This window comes from Hippocampus zosterae, chromosome 12 (assembly GCF_025434085.1).
Source record: "Hippocampus zosterae strain Florida chromosome 12, ASM2543408v3, whole genome shotgun sequence".
Classification (NCBI taxonomy): Eukaryota; Metazoa; Chordata; class Actinopteri; order Syngnathiformes; family Syngnathidae; genus Hippocampus; species Hippocampus zosterae.
This window is the reverse complement of record NC_067462.1, coordinates 699,578-724,746: the sequence shown is the minus strand read 5'-3', so window position 1 is coordinate 724,746 and position 25,169 is coordinate 699,578. Positions and strand designations below refer to the sequence as shown.

The 25,169-nt window shown below is 53.1% G+C and overlaps 5 protein-coding genes across 7 annotated transcripts; 4 read left to right on the top strand and 1 right to left on the bottom strand.

Annotated features, from left to right (window-relative positions):
• The first annotated feature begins 173 nt into the window (after window positions 1–173).
• On the top strand, window positions 174–6,223 carry LOC127611475 (solute carrier family 35 member F5-like). 2 transcript variants are annotated; one of them, XM_052082018.1, is made up of 14 exons: window positions 174–974; window positions 1,243–1,392; window positions 1,466–1,528; window positions 1,772–1,856; window positions 1,924–2,117; window positions 2,274–2,355; window positions 2,433–2,520; window positions 2,763–2,827; window positions 2,899–3,003; window positions 3,085–3,244; window positions 3,355–3,445; window positions 3,667–3,821; window positions 4,000–4,087; window positions 4,811–6,223. In XM_052082018.1, exons 1-13 carry the CDS (start codon window positions 837–839, stop codon window positions 4,073–4,075), a joined length of 1,452 nt encoding a protein of 483 aa, XP_051937978.1. In that variant the 5' UTR covers window positions 174–836; the 3' UTR covers window positions 4,076–4,087; window positions 4,811–6,223. The 2 variants fall into 2 exon arrangements, with proteins under 2 accessions (XP_051937978.1, XP_051937977.1); XM_052082017.1 differs by having other exon boundaries at window positions 1,243–1,401.
• Window positions 6,224–7,559: 1,336 nt separating this feature from the next.
• gpr39 (G protein-coupled receptor 39) lies at window positions 7,560–8,970 on the top strand. The gene is made up of 2 exons (XM_052082020.1): window positions 7,560–8,379; window positions 8,467–8,970. Exons 1-2 carry the CDS (start codon window positions 7,599–7,601, stop codon window positions 8,916–8,918), a joined length of 1,233 nt encoding a protein of 410 aa, XP_051937980.1. The 5' UTR covers window positions 7,560–7,598; the 3' UTR covers window positions 8,919–8,970.
• A 1,365-nt stretch (window positions 8,971–10,335) lies between these two features.
• On the top strand, window positions 10,336–18,565 carry sympk (symplekin). Of its 2 annotated transcripts, none has more exons than XM_052081981.1 (26): window positions 10,336–10,448; window positions 10,657–10,774; window positions 10,904–10,969; window positions 11,194–11,247; window positions 11,327–11,400; window positions 11,502–11,628; window positions 11,856–12,105; window positions 12,382–12,552; window positions 12,639–12,878; window positions 13,047–13,198; window positions 13,278–13,428; window positions 13,582–13,792; window positions 13,875–14,025; window positions 14,153–14,388; window positions 14,465–14,546; window positions 14,620–14,733; window positions 14,894–15,041; window positions 15,140–15,300; window positions 15,523–15,631; window positions 15,706–15,806; window positions 15,960–16,050; window positions 16,407–16,508; window positions 16,586–16,773; window positions 16,994–17,170; window positions 17,479–17,826; window positions 18,151–18,565. In XM_052081981.1, the coding sequence occupies exons 2-26, from the start codon at window positions 10,712–10,714 to the stop codon at window positions 18,448–18,450; spliced, it is 3,867 nt and encodes a 1,288-aa protein (XP_051937941.1). In that variant the 5' UTR covers window positions 10,336–10,448; window positions 10,657–10,711; the 3' UTR covers window positions 18,451–18,565. The 2 variants fall into 2 exon arrangements, with proteins under 2 accessions (XP_051937941.1, XP_051937942.1); XM_052081982.1 differs by having other exon boundaries at window positions 16,994–17,174; window positions 17,483–17,826.
• Window positions 18,566–19,004: 439 nt separating this feature from the next.
• Window positions 19,005–24,832, top strand: zgc:136439 (uncharacterized protein LOC678627 homolog). The gene is made up of 8 exons (XM_052082050.1): window positions 19,005–19,324; window positions 19,683–19,772; window positions 20,024–20,103; window positions 20,197–20,312; window positions 20,396–20,493; window positions 20,672–20,740; window positions 20,820–20,878; window positions 21,295–24,832. Exons 1-8 carry the CDS (start codon window positions 19,133–19,135, stop codon window positions 21,413–21,415), a joined length of 825 nt encoding a protein of 274 aa, XP_051938010.1. The 5' UTR covers window positions 19,005–19,132; the 3' UTR covers window positions 21,416–24,832.
• On the bottom strand, window positions 20,986–24,463 carry asnsd1 (asparagine synthetase domain containing 1). The gene is made up of 5 exons (XM_052082012.1): window positions 24,416–24,463; window positions 24,255–24,330; window positions 22,517–24,044; window positions 22,265–22,446; window positions 20,986–21,734 (listed from the first exon to the last, which is right to left on the bottom strand). Exons 2-5 carry the CDS (start codon window positions 24,260–24,262, stop codon window positions 21,488–21,490), a joined length of 1,965 nt encoding a protein of 654 aa, XP_051937972.1. The 5' UTR covers window positions 24,263–24,330; window positions 24,416–24,463; the 3' UTR covers window positions 20,986–21,487.
• Window positions 24,833–25,169: the final 337 nt, after the last annotated feature.

Below are 25,169 nucleotides of genomic sequence, written 5' to 3'. Positions count from 1 at the left end.
CTCCATTTATTGCAGAAGGTAGGTGTTTTTTGGCAATATTTTTGCATATGTGACCGTGGTATTTGAAAAAAACTGAAAATCCATGAGCAAAAACAATAGAGAAAAGTACGGTACAGTACTGTATATATATTTGCTTTATTTTGAAGGACCATTTCGGAAGTTTGTCACTGTTGCTCGACTCCCACATCCTTCTTTTGCTGAGCATCCAAGAAATATTTTCACATCCATTCCTAATAGTACCAATTGCCATATTAACCTCGATTTATTGAGGAAGGTACGTGTTATTCAACGAAAAACTGAGCCAACAAGACTAAAAAAAAAAAAAAATCATGTACGTTTAATTGTACCCTGAAGGACCATCCCGGAAATCACACCGCTATTGGTTACCTTGACACATCACTGGTTTAAAAAAATGGCGACCATAATCACCCAGGGAAGGAATTCAAAAATCTCTCAACTTTGATTTTAACGATCCAAGTGGCAGCGGATTTATTTTGTCAATCTCCGGGGAAGCAATATTTGCTCTCCATCGTGGCCGAGGAGAAGGCGCCGTGCAACGTGAGTCGCGGTCGGCTCGATTGTGTCTTTTTTCTCTCTCTCTCTCGCCAACAGCTGTTTTCAACCCTTGAAGCAGCTCGCCTTGTTTACAACAGCTCGGCCGCTCCGCTAACTCGCTGCCACGAAGCTCGCCGCACGCTTTCGCTCTAAACGGCATTTCGGCGGAAGGAAGCCGCCCGTAGCCAAACGACAAGCCATTGGCCGTCGCCGCTCGCTCCTGTTTATTTCGAAGTTTGCGCCCATCATTTCTCCATGTTGTCCGTCTGCGCAGTGTGACGATGGAGTGCATGTTCATCATGAACCGGATGGGCTCCGCGGGGAGCTCGGCTGCGGCCCAGCGGAGGCGGATGGCCCTGGGGGTGGTCATCCTCCTGCTGGTGGACGTCATCTGGGTGGCCTCCTCCGAGCTGACAGCAGTAAGACAACTTGACGCCGATAGCCAAAGCATCAGTTTGCATTCAGGAAGACGATTTAAGAACGCCAATCGGCCCCAAATTCAGTTTCTCCGCTCACGATTCACAGATTTACAACACGCACGATGCGCAATTCCTTTTTTTTCTCGATCAGCAACGTTTGATCTTCTCAAGGGCATTTTCTATTGTTATCTATGGCGACACCTATCGAGAGTGAATTATCGTTCTCCCACCGAATCATTTGTCGTCTTCTCTCCCGATTCCGCCGCAGTACATTTTCCGGCAACAGGAGTACAACAAGCCCTTCTTCAGCACCTTCGCCAAGACGTCCATGTTTGTGCTCTACCTGCTGGGGTTCCTGCTGTGGCGGCCCTGGAGACGGCAGTGCACCGGCTCGCTCAAGCGTCGACGCGCTTCGCTTGTACGCACGGTGGGGAAAGTCTCCCGAAACCGCGGCGTCGCATTTTTCGCCTAACCGGTCCGTCTGTCCACAGTTTGCCGATGCGGAAGCCTACTTTGCTCCTTGCGCCAACGACGCCCCCGTCAACAACCGCTTGGTACGTATTCACGGCAAAGTTGTCGGCCCGCCAACCGGTTCGAATCCGCGCCCCCGATGCGTCTTTGAGAGTTCCTTCTTGATCACGCACACAAATCGGGAAATGCAAAATGCAGTTCAGGCACAAAAAAAAGAAAAAGATGTAGCGCCGTCGCTAGCGAGTGTTGTTGTGGATTTTGGCAGAGTTGATCCAACCAACTGTGAGGGGGGGGCGGCGGGCGGGGGGCGTCTTCTTTTCACACAGAGCGAGCCGCTGTACGTGCCCGTCAAGTTTCAGGACGTCCCCGCCGATCCGGCCAACTGTTTGATGGACGCATCTCGCAAAGCCGGTGAGTGGGCGTCGCCCATCCGCCGGGGTGCAGCGAGGGGGTTTAACTTTTGCCGCTTTTGTCCCAGCGGCTTGTAAAAAGCAGCGGGTGCGTTTCAGCAACATCATGGAGGTGCGCCAGCTGCCCTCCACGCAAGCGCTGGAGGCCAAACTGTCCCGCATGTCCTACCCGGCCGCCAAGGACCACGAGGCGGCGCTGCGCACGGCCGGCAAGCTGACCGTCGCCGACGTGGCCAAGATCAGCTTCTTTTTCTGCTTTGTGGTGCGTCCAATCGCGAGCGAGCCAGCCCTTCGAAAGCGGCTCGGCGTTTCGATCGGTCGCGCCTTTGGGGCGGAAGGGCATCGGAAACCGTTTGTGAGACGGCAAAGTGACGGAGGCTCCTGGCCTTTCTTTCCCCCCCCCCACCCCCCCGGGCAGTGGTTCCTGGCCAACCTGTCCTATCAGGAAGCGCTCTCCGCCAGACAAGTGGCCATCGTCAACGTTTTGTCATCCACGTCAGGTGAGTCGCCGTCAACGAGACGAGCGGCGCCCCGCTGCCGGTTTAACGCCCCCCCCCCCCCCCCCGTCTGCCCTCAGGCATGTTCACGCTCATCCTGGCCGCCGTATTTCCCAGCAGCAGCAGCGACCGCTTCACTCTGTCCAAGTTGTTTGCGGTGGCGCTCAGGTGAGACGTGTGGCAAACTCGCCGGTCCCCCGTTTGAAGCCGCCCCCTCCAACTCGCGGGGCCAAATTCTAACGTGGCAAGAATCGCTTTTTTTTTTTCAATGGTGTTGTTTTTGCGCTTTCCGCCGCCTCACTTACAAATGATGAAAATTTCTCGTTTGAATACGGGAGAAACGCACCCGAGTCGGGTGGTGAATATTGCGCGGACAAGTTGCCGTGTGTGATTTTTTTTGTTTTGTCCAGCATGGGAGGCGTGGCCACGGTGAGCCTGTCCGGCACGGAGCGTCCCGACGAGCAAGGCACCGTGGGTAAAGCTGCGGCCGGCCGAGAGCGGGAAGCAAAGGCGCGCGCGTGTGTCAATGTGCCGCTGCCCCCGCAGGCTCCTTGTGGTCCCTGGCCGGCGCCGTCCTCTACGCCGTCTACGTGGTGATGATCAAGAGATGGGTGGATCGGGAGGACAAGCTGGACATTCCCATGTTCTTCGGTAACGCCCCCAATCCTCGGCCCCGCCCCTCGGGGGGGAGCCCCTTTCACACGGGTGGCGGCTTTGTTTTGTGCGCGTCAGGTTTTGTGGGTCTGTTCAACCTGCTGCTGCTGTGGCCGGGCTTCCTGCTGCTTCACTACACGGGCTTCGAGGCCTTCGAGCTGCCCAGCCAGCTGGTTTGGGCCTACATCCTCGTCAACGGCCTCATCGGCACCGTGCTCTCCGAGTTCCTCTGGCTCTGGTGGGTCGCCTGCTTTTTAATTTGTTTTTTTCTGAGCACCTCTGGCCGTGGACCTCTTTAACAAAAACAAGAGTATTGAATATTTATGGGGCGGGGGCGGGGCTCCGCAGGGGCTGCTTCCTCACGTCGTCGCTCATCGGGACCCTGGCCCTCAGCCTCACCATCCCGCTCTCCATTCTGGCCGACATCTTCATGCAGAAGGTGCGTCGCGAGTCTCCTTTGCTCTCCTCGTCCGGGCCTGTCGCGTTGCGGCCGGAAACGAGCGTTTTTAGTTTGGTGTGATTATTGTTACCGGCGTGACTTGCAACTTTTGGGGATTTTTACATTGGCCTCATTTCAATGCGTCTTTTTTTGGGGGGTGGGGGGGGCGTGTCCAATGGCCAATGACACACGAGATGTCGTCTTCCTTTGTTTATGCGCAGGTGCGTTTCTCGTGGACGTTTTTTGCCGGGGCGGTGCCCGTCTTCCTCTCGTTCTTCATCACCACGCTGCTGTGCCACTACAACAACTGGGATCCCGTCATGGTGGGGCTGAGGAGGCTCTACGCCTTTGTTTTTAGACGACATCGTGCTCAGAGGTACGCACAAGGGGGGGGGGGGTTGAAGAATGTGAAATCGCGTCCCTCGAAGGCCGCTCGATGAATGGAAGCCATCATAATTCTAACCCCAATGATGATGATGATGATGATGGAGCGCTCGCAGTTGCTTCCTTGCGCTGACCACTGACGGGCCTTCTCCCCCCCCCCCCCCCCCAAGGCTCCCCGATGACCAGGAGCTGTGTGAAAGCCTTCTACCGTTACACGCCGTCTCCCTGAACCAAGGAAGCTCATGATCTGCGCTTCAAGTAAGTCTGACTCGTATGTGACCCCGCCCGTCCCCCAAAAATGAGTAGGAGGCTTCCAAATAAGGGCAGGGCCGCGTGTCCGCCAATCATCCGTCATCCCGCTGAGTCAGCAGCGCACGTCCAAACACGGAACGCTCCCAGCAGACACGTGAGCCTTTGTTCGGGGAGGAAAGCGCCGAGAACGCCGTTGCTGACGTTCTTGGCGGCAAGAGTGGTCAGCGCGGAAACATTTCGGGAACCGGGAAAGCGCCGCAGACCGCTCGTCCGGGTCGTGTCCGGGTCAGTGACTCGCATTCGTGAAATGTGCGTTTTCATGGCGAGCGCCCTAAACCGGGGGTGGGGGGGGGTTGTCAGTGAGGGCCGCATGCAGAGAAACAGAAGGATGAGGTTCGTCAAAGCTTTGACGCTAGTCTGCGTCTGCGCGAGATGGCGGATGCCCAAAAGTCTTCCCGAATTCCGCTTGGGAGAGCTCATCAAAGAATTTTGCCCCAATGGTGAAGTCGCTGTTCAAGATCTGCCTTGGGCCCCGGAGCCGTTTTCGGGTGTCCTCTTATGACGGGAGCCCCTATTGTCCCCCCCACCCCCGAATGCGGGGTGCTTCCATTTCCATCCGCATGCAACGTTTGAGGCTCGCGGTGACCAACAAGAACAGCGGCGAGCTTTCTTTGAATCAACAACATGCAAAGGTGTTCTGGAGCTCTGGCTTCTCTCTTGTTTTGGTAGGTGTCCAAGAGATCTGAGGGACAGAGAGACTCAGCCCCCCCCCCCCCCCCCCCCCCGTGCCTCCTATATGAATGCTCCGCTTGCTTGGGCGTGGTGGAGTTTTTTTTTTTTGAAATTGTCTCTCTAAAAACCGACGGCAACTGAAGGTGCTGGACATGGCCAATCACGACGCCGATGATGATGATGATGCTGCTGCGATGTGTGTGACCAAATGAAGAGGTACCTTTCCAGTTGGGCGGGCTGACGACAGAGGAAGTGACCAGGGGTGCAGTCTTTCACATTTGCCACAACTCTTTTTTTTTTTTTAAATTGCTTTTTGCCTTTGGTTCTCATGCCTTGATGAGATAGAAAAATAGCAGCTTGGAAAGGATGTCACAAGACTATGTTCCACCTCTGTTTACATCGCGGCTCAAATGGGCCCGTTTTGGGGTTTTTTTAAAAAATTGACAGTAGCAAACTTCTGCTCAGCCTAACCTGTTTACTCAGCGCATGCCACAAATGTTTGAGGGGTGGGGGGGGTTTCATTGATTGCACTTTTGGACTACAGACGGTACTCGTTAAATGGTCCGATTTTCAAGTTAGAAAACATTTTTTTTCAGTGTGAAACTCCTGCTCGGCCTAATAAGTGTAAGCGCCGTTTCCAAATGGAGGACATCATTCGTCTTTCTCAGGATTGATTTCTTTTTTCCATGTGAACCCATCCCAAAGGTAAAAGAATTGACAACCGATATTTGCCAATATTTGGTAGATCACACTGTTGTTTCGAAAAAGTTTCACATTGAAAAAAAGGACTTTGAACTTGTATTTTGTGAACTTTGAAGTGGGTCGACTCGGCCCGACGCCGAACTGTGTCGCTCGCGCTTCCACGATAAGCTACGCGGCCGCTTTTGAGAAACGTCCGTTGAAGGTGAAGATACTTTCCTGTTGTTTGATTTTCGGTGTCGCTGTCATTGAGCACTTCCACGACCAGCCAAATCGGGTGTTTTTGTTGGGGGGGGGGGGGGGGTTCTTCTGTGAATGAATATTGAGCCGGTGACTTCCCAGTAAGGAGAAGAAGAAAACATGTCAGACGTTGCTGTTGTTGCGCTCGCTAAATGAACCTGCCAGCGTCGGTTCAGGACTTGAAAGACAAAACGCGTCCGCTCTTGTGACTTGGTGTACTGAAGTCCTGTTTTTTTTGGGGGGGGGGGCTTCCAATGTTGTTTGTTTGTTATTTGCTTTGGGTACAATCAAAGAAAACACTATCTTTAAGAATGTTCATTGTTTGTTCGGCCATTTTGTTTCACGTCTCAGGTACTTTGGCTTGATTGTTGGTCCAAAAAAAAAAAAAAGTCATTTGTGCGGTTTTTAAATGTTGAGTGGACAGATTCTCCTGCCCTGGGGTCAATACACCATTAAAGATATCTTTTTAAATTGTTGTCAATGGGCTTTTGCTCACGGTCAGCGGGCGGGAGCTCAGAGGGCTGAGGTGGGGCCAGGCCATTTTGCGATTTAAAAACAAAGAAGTCTTGAAAAAGAAGTCTCAAATGAGCTGGTGAAGCGGTTGCCAGAGCCGGAGTGACGCGCTCCCTCTTTCTACGAGTCACAGTCGAGCGGCAGCATTTCGGACCAACTGGAGACGCTTGATGGAGGATCGTCGGACTCCAAATATGACGCGAGTGTTTCAAAGTGAGGCTGGACTTGAGCCGGCTGCAATTGAACAACGCCACCGATTTGCCGGTCCAATTTGAAATCGCTGTCCAGTGCGGGAGCCAAGTCGGAGACTGTTGTTGCCTTACGAGAAGGAGACACGATGGGATGGACAAAGGCCACCAAACTTCCATCACTTCTGTCTTCTTTTCGGTGGAATTCAGGACACTTGGTACAACATGGCTGCATCTGGAAAGTGTTGACGGCGCTTCACTTTTAGAGCCTTTTTGAGGAAAAACCTGAATCCAGTTGGGAATGAAACCGCGACGGAGTCATGTAGAAGAGAAGTCTCCCCGTCGCACGGACTGCGACAAGCCCATTAGCGCTAATGATAAGAAAGGACAGCAAACCTCTGTCATGGTGTTTAATGTTTAACTGGGCTGCCTTTGTGGCGGGGCGGAGGACTTTTGTCTAAGCGCAGCCCCCCCCCTCCGCTCTGCACGTTTCAACACTGCTTTTTCACAGGAGTCGACTTTGGCGGCGGACGTGTCGAGGACTCTCTTGGGGGGCTCTCTCTGGAGAAGAGACGAATGATAGGCTTCACAGAGAAAGACGGTTTGGAATCCTTCGGGTCCCGCTTCTAATCGCAGCGACTGCGGCCGGGAACTGATAAGACGCAATCGATATGAGCAAAATCCAAACCGGCGCGGAAAAGGAGACGGCCCATGAGAAAGACCGGAAGCAGCTGCAACTCCACAACCAGGTTCTTATCCGGATAATTCCGTCTCCTGACAGTCCTGAGACCTTTCCGCCACGCTGCCGTATAAAACATCTGCCAGATCCCATCCGTGCGGGTAGCTGGCGCTTTGGACCAGGTCAACTGGAGGGCATCCGAATTTGAGCTTCTCAAATTCGGATAGGAAAAGAGGAGAGAAGAAAATCGGAACAATTTACAGTCTCGAAGGTTAGCGAAGTTGACCTTTGGCGGAAGAAGCCGGGCACATCCTCGCAGAGGTCGCCGGTCAATTGCGGAGGTCCGGATAGCATTGGAACCAGGTCGTGAGGATTTCTTTTGCGCTCCCTTCGAGCGAGAAGTCTCGAGAAGCCTTGGGTCCCGGTTTTTCCACCCCGAAGCCGACGAGAGACGACCCGCGGCCACATGGACGCGGAGATCCCCGACGAGAAGGATTGGAGGCGGCTAGAGCCCAACCCCGGCATCAAAGTCTTCCTGACCGTCTTGTACAGCCTCATCCTGGCGACGGGCATCGTGGGCAACTCCGCCACCATCCGCGCCGCGGGGCTTCTCCGGCGCAAAGGCTACCTTCAGCGCAACGTGACGGACCACGTGGTGAGCCTGGCGTGTTCGGACCTTCTGGTGCTGCTGGTGGGGATGCCCGTGGAGCTCTACAGCACCATCTGGTTCCCCTTCACCTCGGCGTCCGGGGGCGACGCCGCCTGCAAGGTCTACAACTTTGTCTTTGAGGCGTGCAGCTACGCCACCATCCTCAACGTGGCCACGCTGAGCTTCGAGCGCTACGTGGCCATCTGCCACCCGTTCCGATTCAGAGCCCTGGGCGGGCGGCGCACGTCGGCCTTGATCGCCTCGGCCTGGCTGGTGTCCGTCCTGGTGGCGCTGCCGCTGCTGGTGGCCACGGGGACCCAGGGCTACATCCCGGCGTCGGCGGACGGGCCCGTCCACAACCTGACCTTCTGCACCAACCTGAGGGAGCGCTGGCTCATGTACCGAGTCAGCGTCTTTTTCGCCTTCGTGGTCTACATGCTGGTTTTGGCCAGCGTGGCCTTCATGTGTCGGGCCATGATCCTGGTCCTGAGGGAATCCGGGGGCTCTTCGGACCGAGGAAGTGGCCTAGATGCAAAGACGTCCAAGCATGAAAGTACAAAGATGAAGATGGCCAGGAAGCAGACCATCATTTTCCTGGGTAGGTTTCGGCACGCTCTTCAGCCTTGGAGTCCGAAAACCGTTTCGTCTTCACTTTGACAGGCCATTTGCGTTTGTGTGCCCTCAGGCCTGATCGTGGGCTCCTTGCTGCTGTGCTGGTTCCCCAGCCAGGTGCGGCGCCTGATGATGGCCGGCGCGCCCAAGTCGCGCTGGAGCGCGGCCTACTTGCGCGGCTACGTGGCCCTGCACCCGGTGGCCGACACCTTCTTCTACCTCAGCTCGGCCCTCAACCCCTTCCTGTACAACGTGTCTTCCCGCCACTTCCGACGGGTTTTCGTCCAAGCGCTGCGCTGCCGCCCGAGCGTCCGGCACATCAACGAGCCAACCGCGCCGAGCTCCGGCGCCCGATCCGTCCGCTCGCTGCGGCCCCTGCTGCTCAAATCGCTGCGGCCGAGCAAGAGGACCCGACCCGGCGCAACCAAAGAGGAGCAAAGCCACTCGGGGGCGCGCGCAGGGCCCAAAAACAAGGACTCGGATTCCGCAAGGCAGACGGGCATTCCGTCAGCAACGGAAGCGTGACGCGGCGGCAGGCAGATGACCCAGATTGGCTTCGGCCGTCCAAAGATGAGCATTCATTGGAACAGGCGCACCCATCGGACGCTCTGCCACAAGGGGGCAGAAGGTCCGGTGATGCCTCCGCATCTTGCCACTCGGGCAAAAGCAAAGTACAACGAAGCAGGCCCGCTTTTCACGCTCGGCTTTCCTCCCGCACCGGCAAAAAGTCCGTTAAGGGCCGTCAACTCTTTTTAATCTTTTGCTGCTCAAATGGGGTAAAGTCTCGGAATTGACTGGTCTTCAAATTTCCATTTGTTGCCGAACGCGATCGATTGCCCCCCGCCCCCTTCTGATTATGTTATTTTTCTCTGTTGAGTCTCCTTTTAGGCCAGAGGTGAGCAAACTACGGCCCGCGGGCCAAATCCGGCCCATTTGTCTTTTTAATCCGGCCCCCCGAAGGTTGGTCCACAAGGTCCGAAGTCAATGACTGCATTCATTTCTTTTGGACTTGTGATGACAGGCATTTCAACGCCAGCTGGCACAGTTACTTGAAGTTGCAGAGCATAGGGAGGAAGGAGGAGACGATACGGAAGCCCGCAGTAGCGCCAAGTCAAGCAAATCCTGTTCGATACGACGGAATAATATACTCTTAAAGTCTGTTAAACGTGGCAAAAACTGCGAAATCTTGCTTTTTAAATTAAGAAATCCAATTAATAAATTGTAAATTTCCCCAGTGTGGGACGAATAAAGGATATCTTATCTTATCTTATCTTAATATTATGTTGAATTTAGTTCACCCTTTTGATCCGGCCCTCCATAATATTTTCTGGTTCTCATGCGGCTCTATGCAAAAAATAATTGCCCACCCCTGTTTTCGGCGGTAAAGTGGCGCTCTGCTTGCTCTACAGAGTGTTAATGATTGGGGGTTACGGTTTTAGCTAAACGGAATGGGGTGTAGCTACTGAAGTCTGTATTGCGCTCATATTTGCTCATGCTGTATAACTTTCCCGTGCCCGCAGTGTAGCTTTCAACAATCATCACCTAGAATTGGAATACTTCCTACTGAAGACGCGCAAACTTTGGAATGCGCCAAGCTGAGAATCGGTTTCGGAGGAACAAAAGTTCTATCACACTTTGTGCCCCGGTGCCGCCCTTCTGATGGTATAAAAATGCTGTGAATGTCTTCCTGCTTCGCACTCGTGACGCACAGCAACATTGTCTATAATTCGCGGGTGCCCGGAATATTCTGTTATTAAAAGCTTTGAAGAAACTGTTCATCGATTCCATTTATATGAAGAACCAAATAAAGGCATTCTCCTCGTCCGAAATTCAAGGAACACGCGGGAAAGAGGAGGCCGCTCTCACAGTTTCCTAAACTAGAACAAGCGATGCAAAGTACTCTCCTGTAATGCGCAACGAGTCTCGCTGGGGGCAGTGTGTGGCTGCGCACTTCACGTTTTCAAAACACGAAGAAGAAGAAAAAAAAGCCGCTGCTTGCCAGAAGCCACTTCATTCACTGACGGCCAACTAAGCTTCGCTTTCATTGACTTTAAGGTATTCAAACTTTTGAATGAATGTGTCAGGATACGCGCGTGTTATTTAGGGATCCACATTTGTCACACTCTTCCAATTGTATCGCTAAGTGTGTTCGGTAGTTAGCATGGCGCTAGTTAGCGTGTTAGCAGTAAACAAGATTGTCACTTCCTATTCGTGGTTGTGTTTCTTTGATTCACGGCTGTCAGTTTTATGTGCCTGTAATCAGAATTGGGGTTATGGTGTTTTCTACGCCGAGTAAATAAAGGAAGCCCGACGGCATCATGGAGTTCTCCGCAGAAGACGGAGACGCACACAATGTCATCGACATGACCACGAGTGAAAGGGTAAACATGAGTCTCTCTCGCAGTGATTCCCAACCAATGTGCCGTGAGAGAGGGTTGGGAAACACTGGTCCATAGGATTAGAATACTAAAATGCAGCCGGAGCATGCAATGAACTCTGTCTGCTTTCAGGTCGTGGATCTTTTGAACCAGGCTGCCTTGATTCCCACAGATGCGAAGCTGGCTGTGCTCAAACAGGTCTGTTCTTCCCTGGGAAGTAGAGTGGGGTGCGGTGCTACACACATTTGAACACCCGGTCCTCTGAGAATAAGTGACTTGTACCATACTGAGCAACTTCCTTTAGGTGTTCTCTGCAATTCCGATGCACCCTTTTGCGTCCAAACTGCAAATGAATGGTGCTTGCACAAAGCCGTGTATATATAAAATAAGAAAATTTATGTGTGTGTGTGTTCATTTTCCAGGTCCAGGAGCTAATCATCAACAAAGATCCATCTCTCCTTGACAATTTCCTGGATGTAAGGGTGCACGTGAGCATGCATCATATCATGATGCCATCATGCATTGAAGCTTTTTTTCTTCTTCTTTACCTTTCAGGAGATAATCGCCTTTCAGACGGACAAATCCATCGAAGTACGAAAGTTTGTCATCGGCTTTATCGAGGAAGCATGGTGGGTGCAGTCAGAGCTCCAGTCAGAGATCGATTGTTTTGCGCTCTGCTCATGTTTTTCTTTTTAATTTTTATTTTTTTTTTAATATTTTGTTTTTCCAGTAAGCGAGACAATGAGCTGCTCCTCAGGCTAATCGCAAACTTGAACATGCTGCTCAAGGATGACAGCGTTAACGTGGTGAAGAAAGCCATTCTCACACTCACGCAGATGTACAAGGTTACGCTACAGGTAAGTTTTCGACAAAAAAAAAAACAAACAAAGACTCATATAGATGTCTCTCTGGTTACACCAAAAAAAAAAACTAAAAATCTTTACAGGCAAGAGTAGCTTGGTGGAAATGTTTGCATTTTAGCAGGTGCAACAATTTATATATCTATATATGATCATTGATTGATTGGTGAGAGACCTTGTCGAACTTAAAGTTGTCCACAACATGTTTTATCTTTGGGCACCAGTGGCTGGTGCGGGCCAAAGCCGTGTCAGATATGCAGGAGGCCTGCTGGGAGATGGTGACGCAGATGAAGGGCGACGTCCTGGCACTGCTGGACTCGGAGAACGACGGCGTGCGCACTCACGCCATCAAATTCACCGAGTCGCTCATCGTCACCCTGTCGCCTCGCGTGGTCGACTCGGATGTGCCCAAGCGGCAGGAGAGCGACATCAGCTTGGACAAAGTACCCAAGGACCACGCGTACATCCGCTACGGTAGGAAGACGAGAAGGCGAAACATGGCCCGAAGCACTGACGGCTCAATTCCGACATATCGGGCCATGAATTGACCCCCCCGTAACTTGAACGAGATGAGCAACGGGACAGTTTCTTGAAGCAGTCACATTTCCAATTGGCCCACCGATGCGATTGATTTGATTTTATATTGCCATTGTTGTGCTATTCAAACGACAATGTTAGAAGTCTACCCGAGTGGAGTCGTGTCTTCTCAATTGACGTCAACGACTCAATTGTCCACGTTTTCCTGCGCAGATGTTTTGTGCGAGGAGGGAAAATCAGCTCTGGACAAGCTGCTGAAGTTCATGGTGCATCCCGCCATTTCCAGCATTAACCTGACCACCGCGTTGGGCTCCCTGGCCACCATCGCCCGCCAGAGGCCCATGTTTATGTCCAAGGTGGTTCAGGCGTACGAGACCTTGCACGGTGAGTCAGCAAGCGGCCGACGTGGACCATCCGGTTCCATTTGGTCACCTTTTGTTGTTGATGTGTTTTTTTTCCCTTCTTTGCAGCTAATCTTCCGCCTACGCTGGCCAAGTCGCAGGTGAGCAGCGTGCGAAAGAACCTCAAGCTGCACCTGGTGGCCGTGCTCAAGCATCCGTCCAGTCTGGAGTTCCAGGGCCAGATCAGCACCTTGCTGCTGGACCTGGGCATGCCCCAGGGCGAGATCACGCGCTGCACGCCGCCGCCGAGGGAGCTGCGCAAGAGGCCGCGGCACGAGCAGTACACGGAGGGGAAGAAGGTCAAGTTGGGTGAGCGCCGCGCAAACGCGAGAGTCCATCGGTGCGGCGAGGTCATGGGGCGCAGGGCGACATCAGTCGCGCGGCGACCATTTCTTTGGATGCGCACGGCCCCGTTGTACGGCGTGGCCCCGTGTGTGCGTCTCGTACTCCTGACTTTGGCCTCTGCTGCGCGTTCAGAGCAAACCCTGATGGAAGACGACGAGGACAAGGAGGAGCCGGCTCCTCTCTCGGCCCCCAAGCCCGCTGCGCTTCCTGTGGCGCAGTCCGCCATTGACCTGACCGCCGACTTCCTGCGCCCGCTCCTCAACGCCGACAACGTCGCCAATCTGGTGAGCGGGGGTGGGGGGTGGGGGGCGCTTTTCGCACGCGCCGAAGCCGACGCTGACGCCCGTCCGCCTCTTTGCGCAGGTGCTGATCAGCATGGTGTATCTGCCCGACACCATGCCGGCGTCCTTCCAGGCCACGTACACGCCCGTGGAGTCGGCCGGCACCGACGCGCAAATCAAGCATTTGGCCCGGCTGATGGCCACGCAGATGACCGCCGCCGGGATCGGGCCAGGTCGGTCCGCCAATCTTAGAAACCCCGCAATGAAAGTCTTTGATTTTCCCGTGGAGAAAACTGTCGAATTTTGTCGGACAGCTTTGATTCTGGGAAATATGCCATAGCTTTCTTTTTTCTTTTTTCTTTTTTGCCCGCCCGCCCTCTCTGCAGGCCTAGAGGAGTGCAAAGCCAGAGAGAACGAGGTGGGCAAAGAGGGCGCCAACGAAGACGACGCGGGCAGCGGCGACTCGCTGATCAAGCGCAAAGTGATGGTGGGCCAGGCCATCTCCGTAGTGGGCGGCTACTCGGAAAAGGAAAAGGCTCCCAGCCTCGCCGCCGTCAAGAGGCTTCCCGAGCCCATCCTTCCGTCGGCGCAAACCAAGTCAGATCCGCAATCGCCGGCAATCGCCGCCTCCCGACCGCCTCCCGACCGTCTCGGTCTTCTCCCCTTCCCCGTTGAGCAGATTGGCGGGCCTGACCGGCAGGAAGAAAGTCTTCAGGCTGGCGGATGTGATCCAGCCTCTATCCGAGACGCAGATTGAACGCTTAACGTCCAAGACCGTCAAGCGCATCCTTCACTCTGAAAAGACCATCACGCAAAGCGGAATGTCCCACGTAAGCCACCGCTCCCCATTTCTTATGGACCATTGTGTGTGTGTGTGTGTGTAGTAGGTCGTCAGTAGAAGTCACACAAAGGGGTCAAAAAGAAAAGCCGATGCGATTTTGTCGTCGTCGTCATCAGGTGCGAGTGAAGCTCCTCTCCAAGCTGGTGACGCAGTTTGAGGGCATCATGAAAGAGGACGTGCTGCACTTCATTCTGGAGGACATCCGCAGCCGCAGCGAGCTGGCCTTTTCGCTGCTCTATCAAGAGTACAACACCTACCTGAGCCAGCTGCCCTCGGGCCTGCTGGACAGCTACGACCAGTGTCTGTACACGCTGCTCTCCGGACTGCAGGAGAAGCCCGAGCAGAAGGACGGGTGAGGAGCCGCCCCTCCTTCGCTACAAAATGCTCACAAAACTCTGGAGTCAACATTTGTTGTCACGGGGGGGAAGGCTCTTCACCAAACTGGTACTGGAGGCTCCCATCATCACCGAGTCGGCGCTGGAAGTCATCCGGCGTTACTGCGAGGACGAGGTGCGTCGCCGACGGGAAGACGGCGGCGTGGCGGCGTGGCACTCAGCTGTTTCCCGTTCCTCTCTCGTTGCAGTCGCGGGTGTATTTAGGCATGACCACGCTGAAGGAACTCATCGTCAAGCGGCCTTCCAGGCAGTTCCAGTACCTGCACGTGCTCCTGGATCTCAGCTCGCATGAAAAAGAGAAGGTGGCAACAGATTGAATGAAACGGCCTCTCCTTTCAAAGCCGCCCGTCAACAAAGTCGAGCTGTTTTGTTGGCCACTGTGGGCAAAAAACAAAAACAAAATGGCAGCCGCGCTTCGCAGCACGCTTGACTTGAAAGGAGATGTTTTGGACCTCTTTTCAGGTGCGCTCCACCGCCCTGGCCTTTCTGAAGCGCATGTACGAGAAAGACCACCTCCGGGACTACATTGAGAAGTTTGCCCTGAACTACATGCAACTCCTGGTCCACCCCAACCCCCCGTCACTGCTCTTCGGGGCCGACAAAGACACAGGTGGGGGCCAGACGCCGCCGCCGCCGCCGCTCCTCAAGGTGGGCCCGTTTGCGCGCTTCTAAACTCAACGGCGCCACCTGTTTGCTCGGGGGTCGCAGAGGTGGCGTCCCCCTGGACCGAAGAGACGGTGCGCCAGTGCCTCTTCCTCTACTTGTCTCTGCTGCCGTTGAACCACAAGCTGGTGCACGAGCTGGCGTCCGTCTACACGGAGGCCATCGCCGACATCAAGCGCAGCGTGCTTCGAGCCATCGAGCTCCCCGTAAGTGGCTTTCCGTCCGAGTCCTCGCAAGTGTTTGGCAACTCCGCAAACGGCGGACGGGTTGGCGGCTCGCGCTCGTCTTTGGCCCCCCGCGGCGAAGGCGAGTGGCAACCGCTTCAAACCTTCAAAGTGTGTCCCCAAGACGTCACCGAGACAGACTTGCCACGTACGACGGTGAAGTTATTTCCTGTTAAGCGCGCAAGACGTCTGTTTGAACGACAGATCCGCGGGATGGGCATGAACTCTCCCGAGCTTCTGCTCCTGGTGGAAAACTGCCCCAAGGGCGCGGAGACGCTCGTCACCCGCTGCCTGCACATTTTGACGGACAAAGGTAAGCCTCCGACGGCCGCCGCGTCGGATGGGGCGAAACTGGGAATTGACCGAGTCTGCCCTCCCGGCGCGCAGTGCCTCCGTCTCCGGAGCTGGTGGAGCGGGTGCGGGACCTTTACCATAAGCGCGTGCCGGACGTTCGCTTCCTCATCCCAGTCATCAACGGCCTTGAAAAGGTAACGCCAGCCACGGAAGGCTTCGCATACGGCGCCGCTCAAGGGACACCAGCTTCTCCTCAACTCGCTCATGATGTTCTTCAATGAGTCGGGTGCAAAATGGTTCCGTTTCCGGGCGCGACTGCAACTTTTTGCTTTGTTTTGCGGTGGAAGAACGAAGTCGTCCAGGCGCTTCCCAAGCTGATCAAACTCAACCCCATCGTGGTCAAGGAGGTCTTCAACCGCCTCCTGGGCACCCAGCACAGTAAGAGCTCGCGCCGCAGACGACGGGGAAAGTTTCCCGCTTCCGCACGGCGGCAAACGGGCACGGCTTAGTTGTCTTGGCGAGCATCTTGCCCAACGCCCAAGGAGCGTGTGACACACGGCGGTCAGCCTCCAGCCCAAGAAGAAGAGAAGGAAATGGCGTCATTGACAGGACAGCACACAAGTTGGAGAATCTGCACCGTTACGGCACATGGATTGCATCTTATTTTTATCAAGATTATTTGGCAGTGCAGTGAAGCTGCTTTGAGAATTTCTCCATTGTGAGACAAATAAAGTTTAAAAAAAAATCTTATTATATGACGTTGACATTGCGCGTGTGTGTGTGTGGTTCTTCAGGTGAGGGCAGCTCATCGGTGTCCCCTCTGACGCCAGGAGACCTGCTGATCGCCTTGCACAATATCGACTCCATCAAATGCGACATGAAGTCCATCATAAAAGGTTCAAAGTTGATCGAACGTTCAACCCCGAAATTTCTGAAATCCCCCCCCCTTCATTTTTTTTTCTTCAACCTTTAGCAACCAACCTGTGCTTCAGCGAGAAGAACGTTTACACGTCGGAGGTTCTGGCGGTGGTGATGCAGCAGCTGATGGAGCACAGCCCGCTGCCCATCCTGCTGATGAGGACCGTCATCCAGTCGCTCACCATGTACCCGCGACTCTGCGGCTTCGTCATGAACATCCTGGCCAGGCTCATCGTCAAGCAGGTCAACGTCGCCTCTCGCCTTTGCCGCCGTCATTGTTCCCTTTCCTTCGGCCCGCTTCTCAATTTCGGGCTCCCGGAATCGCCTCGCGCCGACAATGGAGAATCTTGAGACGGATGCTGCGCCCCAGCCCAATCGGGGCATCGCGCTCGCCATTGTCAGCTTTCCGACGACGAGCGGATGATATGAGAGGTGACGTGACGGCGTCTTTCACCCCCCGAAGGTGTGGAAGTACCCCAAGGTGTGGGAGGGCTTCGTCAAATGCTGCCAGAGAACCAAACCGCAGTCCTACAGCGTCCTCCTGCAGCTGCCTCACGCGCAGCTCGCCAGCGTCTTTGAACGCTGCCCCGAGATGAGGGAACCCCTGCTGCACCACGTCCGGTCCTTCACGCCGCACCAGGCGAGTACCGTCCGTCCCCGCCGAAACTTCTAGGAAGGCCTCAAACTGCACCATTGTCCACCATTTTTAACACACACTCAACAGGCAGTAGTCGGGGTACACCCTCGCCGGGTTGCCAGCCAGAATATAGATGGCACTTATTGTTCTGTGTGTATTGTCCAATGTATGATTTTGTTTTGCATTGCGCAATGCATGGAGGGCCTGTCCTCCGAGACCAGTTTCAAATTCAAATGCAGTCGTCGGGGCACAAGGAGACAAACGGCCCATTTAATGAGTATTCGTTTATTTCTTGCGCTCTGATCCGACAGCAAGCTCACATCCCAGCCTCCATCATGGCGGTCCTGGAAGCCAGCAAAAAAGCCGAAGCCAAGCCAGCGGAGCCCGCGAAGAAGGACGCCCCCCACGCGGAGAGAGACGGCCTTTCTGCGGCCGCTGAGCGAGCGCAAGCCCAAGCCCAGCAGCAGGAAACGCGCACCGTCACGACTCATTTGGTGGAGGAGCGGGAGGTGGCGGCGGCAATGGAGGAGGAGGAGGAAGATGTGGAGGAGGAGGAGGAGCAGCAGCAGCTGGAGGAGGAGGAGGACCAGGAGCAAGCCATGGAGCAGGAGCAAGCAGATATCGTGAGACGTGAGGAGACGGTCCAAGTCCCCTTGGAGGTAAGGTCTGCTAAACGTGGCTTTCTTCACAAACGGTTGGAAAGACAAAAACGAGTTTGGTCGTTTTCCAATCTGCAAATACAATCAACATCGCCAAAAGAAATAGTTGAAGTCCCCTATTTGGACGTTAAAACTTTGCTATGGTTAACCGTCGTGCCCTGGGCCAAATCCAGCGCAAGTGTCAAAAACCAGAAAATGGATCTCCCTCATGAACACCGGGACCAACCGTTTCAGAGCAAAGACTGGTTTTGTCCAATGAGAAATTTTGAAGTCATGTGAAGATGGCGCAACTTGACCCGCGTTGTCTATTTCAAATTCCCTGAGGTGGAGATGGCGAGAGGTGATCAAACGCCCGAACCTGAAGGGGAACCGCAACCTGAAGCAGAACCCAAACCTGACCCTGTACCTGAATCGGAACTTGAACAGCAAGCTGAACCTGAACCTGAGCCCGATGTTCAGCCGCATCCTGAACCACAAGCCAACCCCAAGCCAGAAGCTGAACCCGCAGAGGAGCCGATGGAGACCTCTGAAGCGCCACCGTCGGACTCCCGGGAGACACCGAAAGAGGATGAGGACGAAGACCCCGTTCAGGACATTGGGAGCAGCTGTGAAGCAGCGGAATGAAGCGCGTGACAACGTTTGCCGGTCGTACCGCTCCTTCTCTTTTGTATTTGCTGAACATTGGGGAACGTTTCCACACATGGGCCACGGCAGGCGACAATAAATGAACAACACAAGACATTCATCGTCCCACGACTCCTTTCTACTGTGACTAACGTGTTTTTCGCCATACGAGCGCCATGTTTATCAGCCCCCGGCTGTCGCATTTGAACCTTCAAAATTGTACTTTGTTTTGCCGAATAACACGTGTCCATGTTTTCCCTCCGACCACCCATCAACCAGACTTGGATTCCCAAAGCCACGAAACATTCCCGTTTCAACAGCATTTTTTTTTAAACTTTCCTATTTCGACACTCGGCACATATAAATACTGTACAACTGCTTGCGACTGAGCAACAGAGGCAAAGAAATGTCTTGCAGAAATAGACGATTTCAAGCCCGGCGTCATCGAAGGGCACCGATACCAATTTGCAGCCCGGTTACATTCGGTTATCACGAAGGATCGACACCCTCGTTGCCAAAAGAGGCGTGGTTATTGTAGCCACACGTGACAGGCATTCCGGAAGTGGTGCAGTCGCGCTCCAACTTGGCCGCCGCTTCAACGGGCGACTTGACGACTTTTTCCCGATAGGCGCCACTCCTGCGCCAAAAAAAATAGCGACCGTCAACCGCGGAGAGAGTATCGATGAAGGCGGTGATCCTCGCCGCCGGCTACGGCACCAGGCTTCAGCGGGACGTGGCGGCCGACCGCAGCGGGCGCTTCGCTCACCTGGTCGGCTTGGCCAAGCCGCTGCTGCCGGTAGGGAACCGCGCGCTCCTCAGCCACTGGATCCGAGCGCTGTCCGCCTCCCACGGGCCGGACGGAATATACGTCGTGGTGAGTATACGACCGGCGTCCCGTTTTCTACTCGAGGAAATGGACTTTGCTCCCATTACAGAAAGCGTTTTTGCTCACGTAGCGTCGGACACCCGCCGATTGTCCGAAGACAGAATGCCCCTTTTCTGCCGAGTCTCGTTGACGGAGACGCGCCCCGAACATTATTTCAAACGGAGCGTTGAAAGCGAAGTCCGGGGGGCGACTTATTTATTTGACACGTTTCTGTCCCCACCCGAAAGTGGTCAAGCTCCCGTTCGGGTTCCTGAGACTTTTCCCATTTCTCCTCTCGTGATTGACACGCCCACCGACATTTGGTGTGTTAAAATGGTGACTTGTTTTGTCCTCGCTCTTTCCACAGTGCAACGCTCTTTACCTGTCCGCATTTCAAGAATGGGCCTCACACTTCCCAAACGTCAAGATTGTCTGCGACCAGACCACAAACAATGACGTAAATATCAAAAGCATCTTTTTCTTTCGTGACATGCTTCACAGGGCGTCACAGGGCAGAGGTTGATCCTGCCTGGGACAGCTGGGATAGGCTGCAGCAAAATGCACCCTTTATACTGCCACCTGCTGGCAACTCAAATTGACATCACAGAGCCCATTTCGCACATCTCGTGACGGCACCCAGAAAACTCGATTCAAAAATGGGAGTTAGCATTCTCCCATTGTCAATCCTTTGTTTTTTTTGTTTACCAGGAGCGTCTCGGTGCCGTGGCCTGCCTTCAGCTGGCAGTGAAGCACTTCCAGATCCAGGACCATGTCATGGTGATTGGAGGGTGAGCTCACATCATTTATCAGCAACATTTTGGCTCAGGGAACGCTGACCGGTGGGTTTCTTTTGTTGTCGTCGTCGCCGCATTGTTAACAAGTGACACGCTCTTCAAAGAAGACTTCAGCCTGGCTCAGATCCAGTCCAGGTTTTCAGAACTCCAAGCGGAATGCGAGGACAACAATGTGGTCTTGTCCTACAGGTGCAGAGATGACGGTGAGGTTTGGGCGTTTGATGGTCTCCATTCTGTGAAAAAAAAAACAAGTGTGTCATTTTTCTCGTGCTTCTTTGTGGCACAGAAACTCCCAAATACGGAATAGTGGAAGTCGATCACGAGCTTCGAGCCGTCTGTATGAAAGAGAAGCCGCTGCCGTCGCAGACCGCGTCAAGAAGAGCGGTAAGTTCACTCCTCGAGCGGACGTTCACCCGCCCGTCTCGAGCATTGGAGGTGAAACGCCGACATGCTTTGTTTGTCTGTTACAAAAACTGGCCATTTAAAAGCAAGGAGAAAAATTGACTGCCTCTTGACTTCCCTTCGCCACGGCAGCTTTTCTTGTTTTGTTTTGCTGTCCCAGTGTCCTTGTTTCTACGTGTTGTCGAAGAAAAGCCTCCCTCTCTTGGACACCTTCCTCCTGGAAAAGAAGGTAGCGCTCTCGCTAATCATCCACGCTGGCCCATATCAACGAGGATTATGATTTGAACGAATCATTTCCATGGTGGCAGGATGCTGCTATCCAGGAAAAAGATGCCCCCGGAAACTTTGTGTCTTGGCTCATTCCGAGGTAAACGACAGACACACTTGTAAGAATCATGAAAAGACGACGCTTGATTGACTGGATACTTTCCCTTTAGCCCTTATCATTGACATTTAAATTCAATACATGCTTCATTTGCTGTTACGAATTAGAATCAAATGTATTCCGGAAATATTCCTGATCAATTACGATGAGGGACCCAGTTCGGCTTTTAATATTCAACCAATGCATTACAAATAGTCCATTTCAATCATGTATTCATTTTTAATATAGTAACAAAGATATCTTAATTTTATGCTAGAAAACACTGCTTTCTTTCGATGTAATCTAAATGGATTTAATAATTGCTCGATCTAACATGAAATTTGAGATGTCGAAACGTGAATTTGAGGACAGTATTCTGTGAGGCAGATTTTTAATACATTTTTTTCCCCATTTCACAGAAAACCCGTGTTCGTACACGAGATTGGCGGGCGTTTCGACGTGGGCAACTTGCGGTCCTACGTGGACTGCGACCAATATTTCAAGGACAAACTCCAAAACATGCCCGCATACATGATGTAGAGAGAGCACCGGAGCACATCCTTCCAAATTTGATTGGCGAACTTGATCCACAGACACCACGAATCCTTCCGCCTACTCGGCGAGCAGCCTGCCGCAGCGGTCCGACGCCTTCTCGCGGCCGTTCTCCATCTTGGCGATGCGCGAGCCAAACTGCATGGCCCTCTTGGGCAGGACCGCGGACGGCCCGAGGCCCAGCCGGCGGGCGGCCAGCCTCAGCAGCAGTTTCTCGCCGACGCCCCGTGGGAGCGTCAGGTCGGCCTTGTCACGCATGGGCAGAGAGTTCAGGTAGCTCACCACGCTCTCATCCAGGTACGGGAACCTGACCGCGGAAAGGCACTTATTAATACCGACAAATATCAAACTTTTTGCACTACTGTCAAAATATCTTAGCTCGCCGAGTGCCACCATCACAATGAACAAATGACGCATCGAGACTACAATAAAGGAGAGTACGCTAAATCTTTATGGAAGCTTAGATTTATCCCCCACACCACACCGGGCTAGCCCAGCACCCAGTTGTCTTAGAAATGAAAGGTCTGCAAATATTCAGCCCTTGTGGACCTGGTCAATATTTCAGGTCAGTCCGGTACGAGGGGTCCTGGTCTTTTCAGCGATTGACCAGGTTCATAACAGCTGGGTCCATCAGTACCTATCTGACCAGATTTACAGACGGTAGGACCACAAGAGTTGCATTTCAGCTCAGTTCAATTTTCGGCCAGGACCAGAAATGTCAAACTGACGACCAGGTCCGGAAGCGTCCGACAGACTGGCTTCGCGAAGCAGGTCTGCAGAGGTTTGTACGCGCCAACGGTACTTATTTAAAAAAAGAAGAAAAGAAAAAAGACCAACCTGGCCTCTTTCCCGTGGTCTGCAATCACTCTGTCATCCCTTCCCAAGTTCCTGGAGGAGATCCTGCCGAGCTCCATGGCTATTTCTTGGACCAGTCCTTGGTATCCGGATGTCTTGAACCTCACCCTGTGTCTCGCGTAACCTGCCAGCTGCTCGTCGGCTCCGATTCCTGTCAGAATGACCTGGATGAAGGCTTAGAATTAGTATCCGGCCCCTCAAACTATTCCCGGTTTTTAAGCAGAGCTGGCTTACCTTGGCCGAAGACATGAAGCCGATCCGGTCGTGGTCCCGGTCCAGGAACCCCTTGCCTCTGGCCGCGAACCACACCGCGCAGCCGATGCTGTCATCCAGGACAGTGTCCAGTGGGTGTACCAAGTGACTGATGCGTTGGCGTCGCGCTTGTTGCAGCTCCTCCTGCGTCACGTCCACTTCCACAAAGTTCCATCGCCTCTCCGGAGCCAAGGCCTGTAGTTCCTTGAGGCCGGATTTGCCGGTGATTCTGTCCGGGACATTGAATGTGATGCGTGTTTGGGTTTCGGACTGACTCTGACTGGCTTTTTGTTTCTTGGCAGAGGCTTTCTGAGCCTCGCGGTGTGGAAAAGCCACGTTAAGAAGGTCTATAGATTGACAATCGGGTACGTGACGGTGAGCTAAGAGGGCCAGAATCATAGAGTCGACGCCGCCTGAGAAAAGGATGCCAATGCTGGAATGGTCGCCGACTTGTGATTCATTGGGCAAAGACTGCACGCGTCTCCTGACGGCCTCGCTGAGAACATCGATCAGACCTTTCACCGCTTGATCCTTCTTGATCTTCTCCAGAAGTTCTTCCGGATCCTCCCCGATGGGCTCTATTTCGCGCTGCTCTTTCAGCGTCGTATTCAAAGGACCGACGGGTGATCGAAGCAGGCCCGGGGGGTTCTTCAGTATGACGCAGGTGCCCGGGCCAGGAAGCCGAGTCGTCTCCAGGCAAGCGGAAACCCGATCATCTCCACCCTGAGACCAGGGATAAAGTTCTATCGTGGGTGAGCCGGATTCTACAACTGACTTCAGGTCGATTCTGTACACGCCGGCCGCAGGGACCTCCTGCCATACGCACAATCCAGGATTATCAGGGCTGGACTGACTCGGTCCACAAGCATTGGACTGGCCAGATCCACTGGTGCCGAACTGCTGGGATCGAAAGGAGTCAGGGTGCCCGGGTTCACAGGGACTGGACTGACCGGGTCCCTCAGAGCTGGCCCCCACAGAGCTGAGGGTCAAGGCCTTCAGTGTTTGGTCATACTTCCAGAGCAAACTCCTTCTCCCAAAGTAATCCCTCCCGAACCAGAGGCAATCTTGGCTCTTTTGGTAGTACGCAAACCCCCAGGGACCTCGAACGGTGGACAGGACAGACAAAATGTCAGACGGATCGCTGCAAGAAGACAAATGCCTCAGAACAACAGCGGTGTCGTTTTCAAGTGGCAGGACTTGTAAACCACCAAAGACCTCCCCGTTCCAGACCAGGACGTTGCCGGCAGGGTCCCGGAGCGGCTGAGTTGTGAGGAGACCTCTCATGTGGAGAACATGAGCCGAGAACAAGCAGCGGTAAGGAGGATCGGAGCCCGAGACAATGAAATCCTCGCTGGAGTCGGGGCCTCTTCTTTTTAAATGTTCGTAAATGCCTTTGTCCCACGTGAACCGAGAGGACGCTGGACTCACAAGACAGAAGATGCCGCACATGGTTGCAGGATCGCTCCGCTTCACAGGTCTTGTAACTCCTTCGTCAGGCTGTCCAGCTTCTCTGTGGACATGAAAAGCCGCTGTCGTTTGAGGGGTGTGGGGTGATAGCTGGTTCTTTTACATGAGACAGAACTGCCCCTCAAAACAGACACATTTTCAGCCAGGCTCTGAAAATAGGATTAGAACGTTGCAAAAACTCTTAAGGAAAGGGAACCGTTTTAAACCGTCTCAAAAATGGGGGGAGTACAATAACTCTTGTGGATTAACTTACTCTTGCATGAACTCAAGGTCTGTCCTCTGTCCGCTAAGAACAATATGTTGCTGTTCCTCTGCTGGACGTACACTTTCTAAAGGCAAAACAGAAACCGAAACAGAAATTCATTCAAATATCTAAGTCACAGATAACTAATACATTCATTTAATCAAACTCACTCTGTCCTTCTTCAAACCAGACAGCTCGTCCACAGCCACCGTTTGCTGATTGATCTGACAGTTAAGAGGAACGTGTACCAATGCATTAGGTCACAAAAAGTAGAAAAATGACTTTCCAGGCCCAATAAATACGTGTTGTGGCCAAACCGAACTTGCGGTGGTGAAGGATTACATTTGTGTGGACAAATACAGCCTTATGTGAGGAAACTGAATGGTTAATTGTTGCATTTCTGTGGGTAAGTATAATTTCACTGAAAACATTTTGTGTTTTGGGTGCAATATATACCGTTTTCTTTGGGGACGAATGCGGCCTTTTAGTAATCAGCCAATTAATGTAGTTATGCATTTCTGCGACAAACGGCCATCAAATGAGTCATGTGGGTGCTCCGAATGTACAATAAATGAATACTGAACACGTTTGTGTATTCTCAGTTCTTGTGCTTGACTTGGAAGATATGGTACCTGTTTGTTTAGCTCCTCCTTGCGTTCGGTAGACTGTCCGGATAAATCGTGGTCTTTATTGTTGACTTTGGAAGACATTTTTGGGACCCCAAATTAACAACTCTGAGCGTCAGAGTAGCCGAAGCACCGCGTGAATAGCGACTATCGACATATGGGCAATAGGAAAACACCTCTGGTTACGCAATTCCGGATTGGATTTTTTCAGACTTTTCGAAACGTAAGTGGTTTAAAATTGTTGGATGTGTATATTTCTATGGCGATTTATTTTCCTCGAATTGATTTACCATCCTTA

Coding starts and splice junctions, on each gene's coding strand:
- LOC127611475 (XM_052082017.1), top strand. CDS start 837: ATGGAGTGCATGTTCATCATGAACCGGATGGGCTCCGCGGGGAGCTCG. Junction 2,828..2,898: donor CGACGAGCAAGGCACCGTGG/GTAAAGCTGCGG, acceptor CTGCCCCCGCAG/GCTCCTTGTGGTCCCTGGCC. Junction 3,446..3,666: donor CCGACATCTTCATGCAGAAG/GTGCGTCGCGAG, acceptor GTTTATGCGCAG/GTGCGTTTCTCGTGGACGTT.
- gpr39 (XM_052082020.1), top strand. CDS start 7,599: ATGGACGCGGAGATCCCCGACGAGAAGGATTGGAGGCGGCTAGAGCCC. Junction 8,380..8,466: donor GCAGACCATCATTTTCCTGG/GTAGGTTTCGGC, acceptor GTGTGCCCTCAG/GCCTGATCGTGGGCTCCTTG.
- sympk (XM_052081981.1), top strand. CDS start 10,712: ATGGAGTTCTCCGCAGAAGACGGAGACGCACACAATGTCATCGACATG. Junction 13,793..13,874: donor CTTCCGTCGGCGCAAACCAA/GTCAGATCCGCA, acceptor CCCGTTGAGCAG/ATTGGCGGGCCTGACCGGCA. Junction 14,547..14,619: donor GGCGTTACTGCGAGGACGAG/GTGCGTCGCCGA, acceptor CTCTCGTTGCAG/TCGCGGGTGTATTTAGGCAT.
- zgc:136439 (XM_052082050.1), top strand. CDS start 19,133: ATGAAGGCGGTGATCCTCGCCGCCGGCTACGGCACCAGGCTTCAGCGG. Junction 19,773..20,023: donor ACCAGACCACAAACAATGAC/GTAAATATCAAA, acceptor TTTGTTTACCAG/GAGCGTCTCGGTGCCGTGGC. Junction 20,494..20,671: donor AGACCGCGTCAAGAAGAGCG/GTAAGTTCACTC, acceptor TTGCTGTCCCAG/TGTCCTTGTTTCTACGTGTT.
- asnsd1 (XM_052082012.1), bottom strand. Junction 22,447..22,516: donor GCTTCATGTCTTCGGCCAAG/GTAAGCCAGCTC, acceptor GCCTTCATCCAG/GTCATTCTGACAGGAATCGG. Junction 21,735..22,264: donor GACCACGGGAAAGAGGCCAG/GTTGGTCTTTTT, acceptor TTCCGCGGTCAG/GTTCCCGTACCTGGATGAGA.